Genomic DNA, 19899 nt, shown 5'->3' on the forward strand with positions numbered 1-19899 from the left:
TGTAACAAACGATCTCTGCTTTCACTTCTTTCAACCAGTCCATACTGATTATCACATCAAAACTCCCTAACTCTACTGGTATCAAATCAATCTTAAATGTTTCGCTAACCAGTTTAATTTCTCGATTCCGACATATATTATCTGCTGAAATTAATTTACCATTTGCTAATTCGAGTAAAAATTTACTATCCAAAGGCATCAATGGACAACTTAATTTAGCACAAAAATCTCTACTCATATAGCTTCTATCCGCACCCGAATCAAATAAAACGTAAGCAGATTTATTGTCAATAAGAAACGTACCCGTAACAAGCTCCGGGTCTTCCAGTGCCTCTGCCGCATTAATATTGAAAACTCTTCCGCGGCCTTGTCCATTCGTGTTCTCCTGGTTCGGGCAATTTCTAATAATGTGGCCCGGTTTTCCACATTTATAACAAACTACATTGGCATAACTTGCTCCGACACTACTTGCTCCGCCATTACTCATTCCGACACCATTTGTTCCTTTCGTTCTATTAACCCCTGGTCCGTAGACATCACACTTCGCCGCGCTATGACCATTTCTTTTACACTTGTTGCAAAATTTGGTGCAGAACCCCGAGTGATACTTTTCACACCTTTGGCATAGCTGCTTCTGATTGTTGTTGTTGTTGTTGCGGTTATTATTGTTGTTAAGATGATTGTTGTGGTTGCTGTTGTTGTTGTTGTTGTTGTTGTTGTTGGGCCGTTTGTTGTAGTTGCGATTGATGTTGCGATTGTTAGGATAGTTGTTGCGATTATTGTTATAATTGCTGCTGTTGTTGTATTGGTGATTCTTATCACCGTTTTCCTCCCACTTTCTTTTGACTTGCTTCACATTGGCCTCTTCAGCATTCTGTTCTTTAATTCTTTCTTCAATCTGGTTCACTAGTTTGTGAGCCATTCTACATGCCTGTTGTATGGAGGCGGGCTCGTGTGAACTTATATCTTCTTGGATTCTTTCCGGTAATCCTTTCACAAACGCGTCGATCTTCTCTTCCTCATCTTCGAATGCTCCCGAACACAATAGGCACAATTCTGTGAATTGTCTTTCGTACGTGGTAATATCAAATCCTTGGGTTCGTAACCCTCTAAGTTCTGTCTTGAGCTTATTGACCTCGGTTCTGGGACGGTACTTCTCGTTCATCAAGTGCTTGAATGCTGACCACGGTAGTGCGTACGCATCGACTTGTCCCACTTGCTCTAGATAGGTATTCCACCATGTTAACGCAGAACCTGTGAAGGTATGCGTAGCGTACTTCACTTTGTCCTCTTCAGTACACTTACTTATGGCAAACACCGATTCGACCTTCTCGTTCCACCGTTTCAATCCGATCGGTCCTTCGGTTCCATCAAATTCCAAAGGTTTGCAGGCAGTGAATTCTTTGTAGGTGCATCCTACACGATTTCCTGTACTGCTAGATCCAAGGTTATTGTTGGTATGTAGCGCAGCCTGTACTGCGGCTATGTTTGAAGCTAGAAAAGTACGGAATTCCTCTTCATTCATATTCACGGTGTGTCGAGTAGTCGGTGCCATTTCCTTCAAAATAGTCAAATGGAACAAGTTAATCATACAGAATATTAAGAGTAGTTAATAGTATTTCGTAGCATAATATGAACTCATTTATAAAAGCTTTTTCTTCATATTAGCGTTTTATAAGTTTAAATTCGGGTAGTACCTACCCGTTAAGTTCATACTTAGTAGCTAATATACAATTCAACTACTACAATTCTATATGAAAAACTAATTATAATAATATTTCACGTTCAAACTTTTATACAATATTTTACAAACTTACAATACCGCTTATTTTACATAAAGCATGAAATATAGCACACAATAACTTTGATACAAGATAGTTGTGAAGATAATTCTAGCTAGTACACAAGTCGTTCAGCAAAGGCAATAAAGACACGTAATTCATACGTCCAGAAACAAGTCATGCATTCTGGTTTTACTAGGACTACTTCCCATCCTTGGTCTTTTGGAACATAACCATTATGGCCATTGATAAGACAGCGTGTTGTAACGTCGTCAAAGGGACGAGGGTTACGTAATGTCCAACAGTCCCGTAACAATCTAAAAACCTCATTTCTTACCCCAATTACCGACTCCGTCACTTGTGGGAACGTTTTGTTTAATAGTTGTAGGCCGATGTTCTTGTTCTCACTTTGGTGAGAAGCGAACATTACTAATCCGTAAGCATAACATGCTTCTTTATGTTGCATGTTAGCCGCTTTTTCTAAATCACGAAGTCCAATATTCGGATATATTGAGTCAAAATAATTTCTTAACCCATTGCGTAAAATAGCATTTGGGTTCCCCGCAATATATGCGTCAAAGTAAACACATCGTAACTTATGGATTTCCCAATGTGATATCCCCCATCTTTCGAACGAAAGCCTTTTATAAACCAAGGCATTCTTGGAACGTTCTTCGAATGTCTTACAAACTGATCTCGCCTTAAATAGTTGTGCCGAAGAATTCTGACCGACTTTAGACAAGATTTCATCAATCATGTCTCCGGATAGGTCTCTTATAATATTGGGTTGTCTATCCATTTTGTGTTTTTATACTGTAAAATAGACAAGAGTTAGATTCATAAAAAAAAATACTTATTAATACAAGCAATTTTTACATATATCATAAAGCATAAGCACACTATATTACATATATTACACCACACGAATACAACTATCTTATTCTGACTCGCTTGTTTCTTCTTCTTCGGTTTTGGTTCGTTTTGCCAAGTTTCTAGGGATATATGATGTTTCCCTAATACGAGCCGTTATTTTCCACATTGGTTTAGAAAAACCTGGTGGTTTAGAGGTTCCCGGGTCATTGTTACAACTTAAGGACTTCGGGGGTTGACGATACATATAAAGTTCATCGGGGTTGGAATTAGATTTCTCTATTTTTATGCCCTTTCCCTTATTATTTTCTTTTGCCTTTTTAAATTCAGTTGGGGTAATTTCTATAACATCATCGGAATTCTCGTCAGAATCTGATTCATCGGAGAATTGGTAATCCTCCCAATATTTTGCCTCCTTGGCGGAAACACCATTGACCATAATTAACCTTGGTCGGTTGGTTGAGGATTTTTTTTTACTTAACCATTTTATTATTTCCCCCACCGGTTCTATTTCTTCATCCGGTTCCGATTCTTCTTCCGGTTCCGATTCTTCTTCCGGTTCCGACTCTTCTTCCGGTTCCTCTTCGGGAACTTGTGAATCAGTCCACGAATCATTCCAATTTACATTTGACTCTTCATTATTATTAGGTGAGTCAATGGGACTTGTTCTAGAGGTAGACATCTATCACATAATATCAAACGCGTTAAGAGATTAATATATCACATAATATTCACATGTTAAAAATATATAGTTTCCAACAAAATTTGTTAAGCAATCATTTTTCAAGTAAACACGGTCGAAGTCTAGACTCACTAATGCATCCTAACAAACTCGATAAGACACACTAATGCAAAATTCTGATTCTCTAAGACCAACGCTCGGATACCAACTGAAATGTCCCGTTCTTATTGATTAAAAACGTTCCATATAAATTGATTTCGTTGCGAGGTTTTGACCTCTATATGAGACGTTTTTCAAAGACTGCATTCATTTTAAAACAAACCATAACCTTTATTTCATCAATAAAGGTTTAAAAAGCTTTACGTAGATTATCAAATAATGATAATCTAAAATATCCTGTTTACACACGACCATTGCATAATGGTTTACAATACAAATATGTTACAACAAAATAAGTTTCTTGAATGCAGTTTTTACACAATATCATACAAGCATGGACTCCAAATCTCGTCCTTATTTAAGTATGCGACAGCGGAAGCTCTTAATAATCACCTGAGAATAAACATGCTTTAAACGTCAACAAAAATGTTGGTGAGTTATAGGTTTAACCTATATATATCAAATCGTAACAATAGACCACAAGATTTCATATTTCAATACACATCCCATACATAGAGATAAAAATCATTCATATGGTGAACACCTGATAACCGACATTAACAAGATGCATATATAAGAATATCCCCATCATTCCGGGACACCCTTCGGATATGATATAAATTTCGAAGTACTAAAGCATCCGGTACTTTGGATGGGGCTTGTTGGGCCCGATAGATCTATCTTTAGGATTCGCGTCAATTAGGGTGTCTGTTCCCTAATTCTTAGATTACCAGACTTAATAAAAAGGGGCATATTCGATTTCGATAATTCAACCATAGAATGTAGTTTCACGTACTTGTGTCTATTTTGTAAATCATTTATAAAACCTGCATGTATTCTCATCCCAAAAATATTAGATTTTAAAAGTGGGACTATAACTCACTTTCACAGATTTATACTTCGTCGGGAAGTAAGACTTGGCCACTGGTTGATTCACGAACCTATAATAATATATACATATATATCAAAGTATGTTCAAAATATATTTACAACACTTTTAATATATTTTGATGTTTTAAGTTTATTAAGTCAGCTGTCCTCGTTAGTAACCTACAACTAGTTGTCCACAGTTAGATGTACAGAAATAAATCGATAAATATTATCTTGAATCAATCCACGACCCAGTGTATACGTATCTCAGTATTGATCACAACTCAAACTATATATATTTTGGAATCAACCTCAACCCTGTATAGCTAACTCCAACATTCACATATAGAGTGTCTATGGTTGTTCCGAAATATATATAGATGTGTCGACATGATAGGTCGAAACATTGTATACGTGTCTATGGTATCTCAAGATTACATAATATACAATACAAGTTGATTAAGTTATGGTTGGAATAGATTTGTTACCAATTTTCACGTAGCTAAAATGAGAAAAATTATCCAATCTTGTTTTACCCATAACTTCTTCATTTTAAATCCGTTTTGAGTGAATCAAATTGCTATGGTTTCATATTGAACTCTATTTTTTGAATCTAAACAGAAAAAGTATAGGTTTATAGTCTGAAAAATAAGTTACAAGTCGTTTTTGTAAAGGTAGTCATTTCAGTCGAAAGAACGACGTCTAGATGACCATTTTAGGAAACATACTTCCACTTTGAGTTTAACCATAATTTTTGGATATAGTTTCATGTTCATAATAAAAATCATTTTCTCAGAATAACAACTTTTAAATCAAAGTTTATCATAGTTTTTAATTAACTAACCCAAAACAGCCCGCGGTGTTACTACGACGGCGTAAATCCGGTTTTACTGTGTTTTTCTTATTTCCAGGTTTTAAATCATTAAGTTAGCATATCATATAGATATAGAACATGTGTTTAGTTGATTTTAAAAGTCAAGTTAGAAGGATTAACTTTTGTTTGCGAACAAGTTTAGAATTAACTAAACTATGTTCTAGTGATTACAAGTTTAAACCTTCGAATAAGATAGCTTTATATATATGAATCGAATGATGTTATGAACATCATTACTACCTTAAGTTCCTTGGATAAACCTACTGGAAAAGAGAAAAATGGATCTAGCTTCAATGGATCCTTGGATGGCTCGAAGTTCTTGAAGCAGAATCATGACACGAAAACAAGTTCAAGTAAGATCATCACTTGAAATAAGATTGTTATAGTTATAGAAATTGAACCAAAGTTTGAATATGATTATTACCTTGTATTAGAATGATAATCTACTGTAAGAAACAAAGATTTTTTGAGGTTGGATGATCACCTTACAAGATTGGAAGTGAGCTAGCAAACTTGAAAGTATTCTTGATTTTATGAAACTAGAACTTTTGGAATTTATGAAGAACACTTAGAACTTGAAGATAGAACTTGAGAGAGATCAATTAGATGAATAAAATTGAAGAATGAAAGTGTTTGTTGGTGTTTTTGGTCTTTGGTGTATGGATTAGATATAAAGGATATGTAATTTTGTTTTCATGTAAATAAGTCATGAATGATTACTCATATTTTTGTAATTTTATGAGATATTTCATGCTAGTTGCCAAACGATGGTTCCCACATGTGTTAGGTGACTCACATGGGCTGCTAAGAGCTGATCATTGGAGTGTATATACCAATAGTACATACATCTAAAAGCTGTGTATTGTACGAGTACGAATACGGGTGCATACGAGTAGAATTGTTGATGAAACTGAACGAGGATGTAATTGTAAGCATTTTTGTTAAGTAGAAGTATTTTGATAAGTGTATTGAAGTCTTTCAAAAGTGTATAAATACATATTAAAACACTACATGTATATACATTTTAACTGAGTCGTTAAGTCATCGTTAGTCGTTACATGTAAGTGTTGTTTTGAAACCTTTAGGTTAACGATCTTGTTAAATGTTGTTAACCCAATGTTTATAATATCAAATGAGATTTTAAATTATTATATTATCATGATATTATCATGTATGAATATCTCTTAATATGATATATATACATTAAATGTCTTTACAACGATAATCGTTACATATATGTCTCGTTTAAAAATCATTAAGTTAGTAGTCTTGTTTTTACATATGTAGTTCATTGTTAATATACTTAATGATATGTTTAATTATCATAGTATCATGTTAACTATATATATATCCATATATATGTCATCATATAGTTTTTACAAGTTTTAACGTTCGTGAATCACCGGTCAACTTGGGTGGTCAATTGTCTATATGAAACCAATTTCAATTAATCAAGTCTTAAAAAGTTTGATTTCTTAACATGCTGGAAACATTTAATCATGTAAATATCAATCTCAATTAATATATATAAACATGGAAAAGTTCGGGTCACTACAAGTTCGTGGTTTGAAGGGAGAGTTGGAAGAAGTGAAAGGAAAGTTGCGGAAGTATGAGCCTTCTGCTGAGACTCATGCTGGCCCAGCTTATCACACCCGCTCTAAGCAGATGTGATATGATGATTCATGATTGATAATTTATTTCATAAGACTTAATGTCCTTTCATACATACATTTTTGGGTTATGTACGGCGTTTTGCCGAGGATTTTATTAAGATTTTGTTATGGGATGTTTTTCATTATGTATGGATGGTTATTTTTATGACATCTATTATCATTATCACATTTTATTTCTGATGTTGTGACTCTTGGCATGTTATATTATGCGTAATGTAGATCATGTATGTTAGGTGCTATGTATGTTGTATGATGTTATCATAAAATATGTATGCATGTGGTGGTTATTTCTATAACAATCATAACTGTCATGTTATTACTCATAGTGGTTACTGACTATTATTTTAATGGTTAATCTTCTCGTGTTCGATCTATTCCTTTATAACACAACCGTTAGTACTAAACGCGTTGCTTGTGGTTTCAGGACGCATTGTGTTATTCTGTTTTGAAGATCATGCCTCCTAGAGAGTCCAACGAAGCCCGTATCCAACGTCTTGTTACCGAAGGGATAGCTGCTGCTATGGCAGCGAATGCTAATGCAAATGCTAATGCGAACAACAATCAGGTGGGGTGCTCCCACAAAACGTTTATGGCGAGTCGCCCACAGGAATTCAGTGGTACAGAAGGACCCATAGGACTTACCCGCTGGTTCGAGAAGATCGAATCTATTTTCAGGGTTAGTCAGGTCCGTGAAGAGGACAAGGTTAGTTTTGCTAGCTGCACTTTGAAGGATAGTGCATTGACCTGGTGGAACAACTTGGTTAACAGTTTGGGAAATGATGTGGCTTATGGTTTAACTTGGAATAATTTTAAGGAAAGAATGATCACCCGCTACCGTCCTAGGGGTGAGCTTAAGAAGTTAGAGGTTGAACTTAAAAACTTGAAAATGAAGGGCACCGAATTAGATGCCTACGAGCAGAGATTCTTTGAGTTGACTTTGTTGTGCCCTAATGTTTATGCCGATCAGAATCTTAAGATTGAAGCTTACATTGATGGGTTGTCAGAGAAAATTGAACATGGGGTTGAATCTAGTGAGCCCCAGACTATTGAGGCCACGATGTCAATGGCTCATAAGTTGAATGATAAGATCTTGAGAAGAAGCAAGGCTGCTGTAACCGAACCCAGTGAAGAGGCTGTTAAGAAAGCTGATAATGGGAAGAGAAAGTGGGATAATAACCGCAATCAAAACCAGAATCAGTAGAAAAAGTAGGATACTTCTGGTTCGAATAACCGCAGTCAGCGTGTGTGTCCACGTTGTTACAAGGCTCATGATGGTTTCTGTACCGTGACTTGCAAGAGGTGTTCCAAACAGGGACACATTGCTAAGGATTGTACGGTGCTTCTGCCGGGTTCTGCTACTCCTGCTGCAGGTGGTAATAATGGTAATAATGCTGGTAATAGAGGTGGTAATGGTAATGGCAATGTAAAGTCGAATAATGGTGGTAATCCGAGAGTGTGTTACGAGTGTGGGAAGCCGGGGCATTTCCGTGATGCCTGTCCCAACAAGAAGACTGCAGAGACTGCGCGTGGTAGAGCGTTCAACATTAATGCTAGGGATGTTGAGGAAGATCCTAAACTTGTTACTGGTACGTTCTCGGTCAACGATTTATCAATTTATGTACTATTTAATTCAGGGGCTGATTTGAGTTTTGTGTCGAGTAAATTAAGTCCAAAAATAAAAACACCGTTAACTCCTTTAGACAATACTTATGTTGTTGAAATAGCTAATAGTAAGGTACTCACTGCTAAGACTGTGCATCGTAAGTGTAACATTAGTTTAGCTGGTAGAGATTTTGAGATAGATTTGGTACCGATTGAACTTGGTAGTTTTGATGTTGTTATTGGGATGGATTGGTTATCTGCGAATCGTGCTGAGATTGTGTGTTATGATAAAGCTATTCGTATTACTAATGTGGTTGGAGAGCCGCTGATGGTTTTTGGAGATAAGAGGTGCCGACAGTTAAATCTTATTAGCTGTCTGAAGGTTCTTAAACATCTTCGCAAAGGCTGTCATGCTATTCTAGCCCATGTTGTTGATTTCGAAAGAGAAACAAAGAGTGTTGGAGATGTTCATGTTGTTAGAGATTTTCCCGAGGTATTTCCCGAAGATTTACCTGGCCTTCCGCCGCAACGCGCGGTAGAATTCCAAATTGATCTTGTTCCCGGTGCTGCTCCTGTAGCACGTGCTCCTTATCGTCTTGCGCCTTCTGAACTTCAAGAATTGTCAAGTCAACTCCGTGAGTTGTTAGACAAAGGTTTTATTCATCCTAGTTCGTCCCCTTGGGGAGCTCCTGTTCTGTTTGTTAAGAAGAAGGATGGTTCTTTTCGTTTGTGCATTGATTATCGTGAGTTAACAAGCTTACTATTAAAAACCGTTATCCCCTTCTGAGAATTGATGATCTGTTCGATCAGCTTCAGGGTTCATCTGTTTATTCAAAAATCGATCTTCGTTCCGGCTATCATCAGTTGCGTGTTAAAGAATCTGATGTTTCGAAAACTGCTTTTCGCACCCGTTACGGTCACTTTGAGTTTCTTGTTATGCCGTTTGGATTGACGAATGCACCTACTGTGTTCATGGACCTCATGAATCGTGTGTGTAGACCCTATCTGGACAAGTTCGTAATTGTGTTTATCGATGACATCCTTATTTATTCGAAGAGTGATGAAGAGCACGAGGAACATTTGAAGTTAGTGCTTGATCTGTTGAGAAAAGAAGAGTTGTACGCTAAGTTCTCTAAGTGTGCATTTTGGTTATGAGAAGTTCAATTCCTTGGACACATTGTTAGTAAGCAAGGGATTCAAGTTGATCCTGCTAAGATTGAGGCGATTGAAAAGTGGGAAACTCCGAAAACTCCTACTCAGATTCGTCAGTTCCTAGGATTGGCAGGTTACTATCGAAGGTTCATTCAAGATTTCTCTCGTATCGCAAAACCTTTGACTGCTTTAACGCATAAAGGGAAGAAGTACGAGTGGAAGGATGAACAAGAGACTGCTTTTCAGATTTTAAAGAAGAAGTTGACTACCGCTCCGATATTGTCACTAGCTGAGGGTAATGATGATTTTGTTGTTTATTGTGATGCTTCGTGTCAAGGCTTTGGTTGTGTTTTGATGCAACGAAAGAAAGTTATTGCGTACGCATCACGTCAGTTGAAGATTCACGAGCAGAACTATACAACTCATGATTTAGAGTTGGGGGCCGTTGTTTTTGCACTTAAGATTTGGAGACATTATTTGTATGGGGTCAAGAGTACTGTGTACACAGATCACAAAAGTCTTCAACATATCCTAGATCAGAAACAGTTGAACATGAGACAACGAAGATGGATTGAGACGTTGAATGATTACGATTGTGAACTTTTGTATCATCCGGGTAAGGCCAATGTTGTGGCTGATGCGTTGAGTCGTAAAGAAAGGGCTGAACCTCGCAGGTTTAGAGCCTTGAATATGACAATTAGAACAAACCTCGCAAGGCAGATTCTTTAGGCACAACAAGAAGCCTTAAAGGAAGAGAATTTTGTGAAAGAGAATGTAAGAGGTATGGCTAAGAAATTTGAGATTCGAGCAGATGGTACTGGGTACTTTGCAGGACGTCTTTGGGTTCCGAAGTTTGGTGAACTGCCACAACTGGTTTTGGATGAGGCTCATAAGTCTAGGTACTCTATTCATCCTGGTTCAGGAAAGATGTATCATGATCCAAAGGGTGACCAGTCTAGGTGCCAGGGTTTTGCTCAAAAAAGCAATAGGGTGACCATTCTACTGTAAAACTGCACCAATACCTTTATCTGATGCATCAGTCTCAACAACAAATTCCATATCAAAATTAGGCAGTTGTAAAACAGGAGCTTGTTGCATAGCAGTTTTAAGTGTTTCAAAAGCAATTGTGGCTTGTGGAGTCCAGTGAAACCCATCTTTCTTCAAGAGTTGAGTTAGTGGTTGGCTTATACCAGCAAAATTCCTTATAAACCTTCTGTAATACCCTGTCAGCCCCAAAAACCCTCTTAACTGTTTGAGTGATGTGGGTAATGGCCAATTCTTAATAGCTTCAATTTTAGATGATTCAGTTGAAACACCTTGTGCAGTTATAACATGTCCCAAATATTCTACCCTTGAAGTAGCAAATACACACTTAGACATTTTAGCAAATAGTGTATTAGACCTCATTACCTCTAACACAAGCTGTAAGTGTTGCACATGATCTGCCAGTGATGAGCTGTAGATGAGTATATCATCAAAGAATACCAAAACAAACCTTCTCAAGTAGGGTTTAAACACCTCATTCATGAGAGCTTAAAAAGTAGATGGTGCATTAGTTAGCCCAAAAGGCATGACTAAAAATTCATAATGACCTTCATGAGTTTTGAAGGCTGTCTTAGCAATATCATTTTCATCCATTCTTATTTGATGATAGCCAGACCTGAGATCAAGCTTAGTGAAAATAGTTGCACCACTCAGCTCATCAATCAATTCTTCAATGATTGGTATTGGAAATTTGTCCTTGATGGTGTGTTTATTTAACTCCCTATAGTCAACACACATCCTCCAATTACCATCCTTTTTCTTTACCATAACAATTGGTGAAGAGAAAGGGCTGTGACTTGGCCTGATTACCCCAGAATCCAACAACTCAGCCACCATAACTTCTATAGCATCCTTCTGTGTTGGTGGATGTCTATATGGCCTGATATTGACAGCCATAGTACCCTCTTTTAGTGGAATTCTATGGTCATGACTCCTTTTAGGTGGCAAGCCCTTTGGTGTTTCAAACACATTAGCATAATCTTCAAGTAATTGAGTAACAATCTGTTGTTGACCTTCTGCTGGTTGTACAGCTTCAACCATACCAAAATGAACAATAGGATACACACATAAAATCATTGATGATAACTGTATTTCCTGATGATCCATTGTCTTCCCTAATCTTTTCCCATCCATCCACTGTACAGGTTTCTTAGTTGTACCCCTTAACACCATTCTCTTATTTCCATATTTAAACACCATTTGCAGGCTATCAAAATTCCATACAATATCCCCTAAAGGTTTAAGCCATTGAATGCCTAAAACCATGTCACAACCACCTAGTGGTATGACAATCATGTCATCCACAAAGACCTTGGAATGCATCTTCCATTTGAACCCTGTATATTCATTAGTACTCACTATTTGATTTCCACCAGGTACCTTAACAGTCATAGGCCTAATCTGTTTCAAATTACAACCCAATTTCTTGGCCATATCCAAGTCTAAAAAATTATGTGTACTGCCTGAATCTATGAGAATATGTAAGGTTTTGTTTTGTACCTTTCCACAAACTCTCATAGTCTGGTATGCAGTTGTGCCTGTGAGTGCATTCAATGAAATGTGTGGTGAATGTACAGCCTCTTCCTCAAGTACAGTAGGTTGTGGTGACTCCCCTGGATCCATTACTTCATCACTGATAGTTTCTTCCTCATCTAAAATGATTTCTAATGAGTACAGCTGCCCAGTACACTTGTGACCTGGAATGTACTTTTGGTCACAGTAAAAACACAGTCCCTTTTCTCTTTTATCTTCCAACTCTTTTTGTGTTAATTGTTTCCTTTGATTTTGTGCCCTTGGTGCAGGTAAAGCTAACCTAGAAGGTGCAGGTGGCAAAGCTAATACAGTGTTGGCTTGAGTAGCTGGACTTACACTTCTAGACTGGTAACTATTATAGGTTGATCTAGGTGTTGGCAAGATAGGAGTAACCTTCTTCTTTGTAGCTTCAATAGTATCTTCTTGCAATTTTGCTAAACAAAAGGTATCCTCCAACGAGTTAGGTTTGAACATTCTAACTGGCAGCTCAATTTCTTTCTTTAATCCTCCCAAATACATGCTAATTGCTTGCTTCTCAGTTATATCAACCTTATTCAACAGATCTTCAAACGCATCTTGATACTCCTGTATAGATGCAGTTTGTTTCAAATGCTTGAGTTCAGCCATTGGATCATCCACTGTGGTGCCAAATCTTTTAACTATTGCTGCTTGATAAGTGATCCAGTCCACATCTTCTCCTTGAGTTTTGATGTATTGTTGATGCCACTGTAAAGCCTTCTTGTACAGGTGAATTGATGCAACCTTCACCTTATCTTCTTCCTCTATATCATCAATACAGAAAAATTGATTGCACCTATACAACCAATCCTTGACATCATCGCCATCAAACTTTGGAAAATCAAGTTTGGTGAGCCTAGTTAACTGTAACGAGCCTCTTCTACTACCACTTTCTCCAGTCCTAATTTTCTGTAACTCTTTTGTGAAATAATTCTGTTGTACGAGCACACTACTGAGTTGTGTTGTTACATCAGTGATTGATTGTTTAACTGACTCCATTGATGCGTTTACCAGCTCTGCGATGAATTCTTTAGTGCCTTCATCCATCGGCGAGCTTCGTGTTGCCATCACCATGATTTAGCCTGAAAAATCGCCGGAATTAGATCGATCTCACCAGGAAATCGCTCTGATACCAATTGATATGATCTAATTAGGATTACAGAATAATCGAAATTAAACCTGACAATTCAACAGAGATCTCAAATAGTAGAATAAGATCTGGAATTGAAATGTACAAATGTTGGAACTGTTTACACTGAAATTGAGAGATAGAACGAGTGAATTACACAATGAAAATCTAATCAACAACTACCACAATGATCGTATGTATACTAGCGGCTACTTGACAACATCCTAACGAATCCATAACTGAATTCAGTTATTCAATTGCTTGGTCAATGCAAAAGTCAAAGCTCTTAGCTGAAACTAAGCTGAAGAAGAAGGAGCAGCTATCACGTGAGAGGCACGTGATTTCATTTAACACAGATCACATGATCCACACGTGACTACAACGGATGAAAGTCATATCATTGTTAATATAATCTTTAGTAACAAACCTGGATAAAGAGAAGATTTGATGGAATTAGACGAAAAATTGATATGCCGTTCCTTCAATTTCACTTGTATTGGCCAAAAAATAGCTTCGGATTCAGCGATTTAGACTTGTGTTTGTTTTGTTCACCGATTAAATCATTGAGATTTAGGGTTTGTATTCGATTGGTTGTAGAGACGAAGAACGATGGGAGTTATTAGGGTTTGTATCAGGTGGGTTGAAGAGACGGAGATGGAGAAGATAGAATGAGGTTCGATTTTTTTTTTAATATTGCCAGCGTGGCATGCTTAGGTGTTAAATTTAATTAAGAGAGTGATTAACATATCAGCACTTGTGATTAGGAACCGCTAATTATCAGACACATAGGATTTAAATTCATGATTTATAAGATGTGATATATATATATATATATATATATATATATATATATATATATATATATATATATATATTTGTGGTGTAGCTAATTTTGTCGATTTGACATGGCGGTATGTAGCGTATAGCTTGCTTAGTTATACATGAGTATTTTATGTGTTTAATACTTGTTATTTGGTAATGCGTATTCATTTTATGCCTATGTATGAATATAATATGTTTACATTCACTAAGCTTTATAGCTTACCCTCTCGTTGTTTACATTTTTACAGATTCGCAAGGTGGAGGCAGCAAGGGTAAGTACGAGGATTAGTGGACACCCGCGTGTTGCTTTAGAAGACTTTGCATTTGGATTTGACTTAGGATTGGGTAGTGCAATCCCAACTGTCATGCTCGATCTTTTGTTGTAATTAAACGAAATGAGTCGAATTTTTCATGTCCTTGTATTTACGGGTCGTTGGAGTCCCGAGAGTCGTAATACTCTTTTGACGTTTAAAACACGTTTATTTAATGTTGGGAAACTGTTAAATTTAGTTTTGGACTAACGAAATTTGGATTGTTGAAAATGGGTTGTCTGGTAATAGAAATGGGACTGATCCCGTTTCATGCTTTAGAGCGCACCGCGCAAATCTACGCGCGCCGCTCAAATGCCCGAGAATTGGTGGTCAGGTCTGGTTTTGAGTTCTGTTTTGAAAACCTGCTTTTGGCCGCACCGCGTAAATGGCCTGGTGTGCTAAACTGTTTTTTTTTAAAGTGTGTTTTCTCGTAAAGTGTTACGAGTCGTTACACGATTTATTCCAAGTCTGATCCAACTTGACTAACTAGTGTATTCAAAATATCTTCAGAAGGTTTGTCGTTGATTCTTCCATATATGACGAAACAAATAGCTTGTGCAACTCAAGTGGATTTCAAGCATTTATTTCAATACAAATCCATCAAGTTCCCAGATTTTGTTGATGGTGGATTTGGTGAAACGTTCGCAACGCTATCTTTGGGCTGCTGTGTGGTGGTTCTTAACAAAGGTTTGTCTTCTGAATTAATAGCTGTCATGTCGTGTGCTGGTGTTTGATTATAGTTGAATGGGATGATTCTGAATAATTCAACATTCAACGCGTTTGTTTGTAACACAAATGATATTGAACGAAAAAATAACGTGTGACCCATTCGGAGTTAAATACTCTCTTAATGGAGTAGAGAATTTCACAATCATAGTCTTTCAAGAGATCTAACCATCTACGCTGACGGTTATTCAAATCTCTCGGTCGAAGAAGTATTTTAAGCTTTTATGATCGGTATAAATCTGACATTTAACGCCATGCAAGTAATGACGCCAAATTTCTAATGCATGAACCCTGCTGCTAATTCAAGATCATGTGTGGGGTAACTTTTCACATGGCCTTTAAGTTGTCTTGACGCCTAGGCTATAACTCGCCCACGTTGCATTAAGAAGCACCTAAGACCATTTAAAGAAACATCACAATAAACTGCCATGTCTTCACCCCCTTCTAGAGCTTTACTCAATTTTTTCTTTCAAGACACGAAACGCCGTCTCTTGATCATTACCCCAATCAAATTTCACATTTTTACGAGTCAATTTAGTCAACGGAGATGCAATCTTCGAAAAATCTTGAATAAAACTTCGGTAATATCCGGCCAAACCTAGGAAAATATGAATTTCGGTTGGTGTAGTCGGACACTCCCACTTTTCAATTGCTAAAATTTTCTCGGGGTCCACTTGAATTCCCGCGGACGATACAATATGGCCGAGAAAATGAACCCTTCGAAGTTAGAATTCATATTTTGAAAATTTTGCATAAAGCTTTTCGGCTCGCAGAGTATAAAATTTCACGTAGATGCTTCTCGTGTTCATCTTCACAACGAGAATAGACAAGAATGTCATCGATAAACACGATAACCGATCGATCCAACATGGGTAGACACACCCGATTCATAAGGTCCATAAATGTCGTCGGTGCATTTATATGACCAAAGGGCATCACTACAAACTCATAACGCCCATAACGAGTACGAAATGCTGTTTTCTCAACATCTTCTTCCCGGAACTTCATTTGATGGTACCCGGACCGCAAATCATTTTTGGAGAAATAACACGCTCCTTGGTGTTGATCAAATAAATCATCATCTGAGGTAACGGATAACGGTTTTTGATTGTCACTTTGTTCAATTCACGATAGTCGATCCACATTCGCATAGTATCATCTTTCTTTTTCACAAACAAAACTGGAGCACCCCTAGGCGATCTGCTCGGTCGAATGAAACCTTTTTCTAACATTTCTTGAAACTGATTCAACATCTCACGCATTTCAGGCAGAGCCAAACGATAGGGATGTTTAGCTATGGGCGTAGCTCCCCGAATCAGCTCAATACGGAACTCAACTTGTCTTTCCGTCGAAACACCAGGCAATTCCTCCGGAAACACATATTCAAATTCACATACTACTGGAATGTCACTAATGGATGGTGTCTTCTTTTGCATATCAATGACGTGAGCAAAGAAAGCTAAACATTCGGTCACTAGTAACCAAATGACACACACAAAGATACGTACACATGGGTATGAGTAGTCTTTGTTTTTCACCATGAATAATCATAACTTCCCACTAGGAGTTTTTACCTTCACTAATTTCTCATGACACGATATATCGGCTTCATTTCGATCAAGCCAATACATGCCAATAACATTATCGAACTCAACCAAAGTGATACATATCAAGTCAATTTTAAAACGTTCAGGCCCAAACTCTATATCACAATCTTTATAAACCCCAACAACTATCATAATCTTACGATCTGCAATCTTCACCTCTATGGAGACTCTAAATTACTTAAACTTCTATTCACACAAGCCACCGAGTTTAAAGCAACAAAAGAATTATTTGCACCATAGTCAAACTGTACTTTCACAAATTTAGAGTTAACCAGAAAAGTACCTGACACAACCTCGGCGGATTTCTTCGCCTCCTCGCTAGACATCATAAAATTTCGACTCCTAGTAGGCCCCGCCGCCCTTTCTAACTTTTTATCTTCCTCTCTTTTCTTTTCTTCATTGGTCAACTCATGACAGTTTGCCCTTCGGTGACCTTCATGATGACATTTGAAACAAACGATTGCATCTTGGGCCGGATCTGTGCAATTACGAGAGATATGACCCTTCTGCCCACAATTATAACATTTTAGGGGCAACGACCCTACCCCCCCCCCCCCCTCTTTAACACTCGCTACACTTTCAGCCACACTTCTACTTTTCTTACTCGGCCACTTGTAGCCTCGAGCTTCCTTTTTGATGAAGTTTGATCTACCGTTTTAGGTCGCAAACCCTTTCGCTACTTTAAACAACTTGGCAAAAGATTCGACATGACCGAGACTTATTCTTTCACGAAATTTCTCGTTCATCAAACGGTGAAAAGTTTCCATTAATAGTCGATCATTACCAGCATATTCAGGGCAAAACTGAGCTTTGGCCAAGAAACTAGACTTGAAAGTATTCAAGTCCGTTGACCCTTTTTCCATACTTTGTAATTCATTTCGAAGTCTAGTAACATCCGCCTGAGTTCGAAATTCCTTGAAGAATTCCGTTTTGAAATCATCCCATGACAAATCTAGTAACATCCGCCTGAGTTCTAAATTCCTCGAAGAATTCCGTTTTGAAATCATCCCATGACAAGTTCATCATATGGTCTTCCCCAATCAACATGATTTTCTCGTCCCACCATCGGTTAGCCTCAATTTTTATCATACTAGTACCAAACCGCATTTTCTTTTCGGGTGGACATTCACAAGTACGAAAAGACCCTTCTATCTCAGAAATCCACTGAGTGCTCTTAAGTGGATCCAAGGTCCCATCATAGGTTGGAGGTTTCATAATTAAGAAGTCTTTTAGGCCAAACTTCTTTTTCGGAACATCATCTCGTCGACTCTCCAAAACCACACCTTCACCTATAATACCCTCCCCGTTTCCACCATCAACAACCGAGGTTTATAGAACCTCCTTTCAAACTCAGCTTGAACCACCTGAGAGACTTGTTCTTTATCAATCTTCGAAATTTCATCAGTAACGGCTTCTTGAAAAGCATCCTTGACCTTACGAGTGAAAAACAATGAGTAATCTTCTCACGCGACACCAATTTGAGTGGCTAAGTCTTCACCACCCTCATTCTGACGTTTGTCAAGAGGTGTCTCCCACATTACCTTCAGAAGTCATCATTTGTCACCACACAATTAATTCATAGCACACCCATCAGTCGTTATGCTTCACTTGTATCAGTCGTTATGCTTCATTTGTATAACCCAGTGCGCGACCGTAATAGTGGTGGCCAATCACTATTACCCTCGTGTACGTGATTATATGCATTAACATAACAAGCACTACAATAATAAGCACATAACTCGACACATCATAGTTAGCTAACTTAAATGCTTAAGTACTAACTATTTTCAATTCGACCCGTAACACCTACAAGTCCTGACAGAACACTTTGCACCCAAAAGTCTAAGTCTAGGCACCTATCTCAAGGTCACATAAATCCCTTAGACCATGCTCTGATACAACTTAAAACGACTCAAACACATTTACAGAAAATGACACATTTTTTTATATATACATATGTAATTAAACCAAACTTAAAGTGCATACATACATGCCACAACCTTTACAAGACCTATTTACCACAACTTTACACCACATTATAACCAACTGTAAACGAGTTAAAGTTATAAACTAGTATAGGCGACCCATTAAACACATAAGTGGTAGTTTTGACCCAATAATCAATGACAACCAAAAGACACAACTTTGAGCATGAATTTTGAGACAACTACCCACTTAGCAAAGCCACCAAAACACAAGCCCTCCAATTTCGCAAAGGCACTCTAACTTGCTATCCATCCGCCTTACTCTTGTCCTTACGCGCACTTGAATCTATAAAATAGAGAACAACAAAAAGGATAAGCTAATGCTTAGTGAATACAATAACCATATATATATATATATATATATATATATATATATATACAGGATCAATGGGGAAGTAACCAATCGGGGGGAAGCAAAATTTTTTTTTTTCATTTTTTTTGAAATTTTTTATTTCCGGCATCAAGATCACACGAAAATATGAACATTTAGAAGAGACACTTAGTGATGAATGTTATTATTTAGGCGGGAAAACGATCGACAAAAATAACATTCAAAATAATATTGTTCGTGAAGAATATGAACGTTTTTTTCATGTTTTGTGGAGTAAAATTCAGCCCGATTTAGAGTTTAGGGTTTAGGGTTTGGTGTTTTGGGTTTAATCTATAAACCCAAAACACCAAACCCTAAACCCTAAACCCTAAACTCTAAACCGTTCGTGTTAAAAACTCAATCTAAATCCTAAATCTAAACCCTAAACCCTAAATTTCTAAACCCTAATATCTAAACCCTATAAACCCTAATATCTAAACCCTAATATCTAAACCCCAATAGCTAAAACCTCAACACACGCTCGAAAAACACGATAATTGTTATATATTACTTCTTCGAGCGTTTTTCCGCCTAAATAAAAACATTTATCACAAAGTGTCTCTACAAAATGTTCATATTTTCATCCCATCTATAATGTTCGTGAACAAGGTTTTTTTCAAAAAACGGAAAAAAAAAAATTTTGCTTCCTCCCGCTTCCCCCCGATTGGTTACTTCCCTCTTGATCCTACCA

At 37.3% G+C, this 19899-nt stretch overlaps 2 protein-coding genes across 2 annotated transcripts; both read right to left on the reverse strand.

The window, feature by feature from the left end:
• Positions 1 to 10662: 10662 nt before the first annotated feature.
• Positions 10663 to 11190, reverse strand: LOC139859681 (uncharacterized mitochondrial protein AtMg00860-like). The gene has a single exon (XM_071848462.1). It carries the CDS (start codon positions 11188 to 11190, stop codon positions 10663 to 10665), a length of 528 nt encoding a protein of 175 aa, XP_071704563.1.
• A 6-nt stretch (positions 11191 to 11196) lies between these two features.
• Positions 11197 to 13332, reverse strand: LOC139859682 (uncharacterized). The gene has a single exon (XM_071848463.1). The coding sequence runs from the start codon at positions 13330 to 13332 to the stop codon at positions 11197 to 11199; it is 2136 nt and encodes a 711-aa protein (XP_071704564.1).
• Between the last annotated feature and the right edge of the window lie 6567 nt (positions 13333 to 19899).

The sequence above is a fragment of the Rutidosis leptorrhynchoides genome, chromosome 7 (assembly GCF_046630445.1).
Source record: "Rutidosis leptorrhynchoides isolate AG116_Rl617_1_P2 chromosome 7, CSIRO_AGI_Rlap_v1, whole genome shotgun sequence".
NCBI lineage: Eukaryota > Viridiplantae > Streptophyta > Magnoliopsida > Asterales > Asteraceae > Rutidosis > Rutidosis leptorrhynchoides.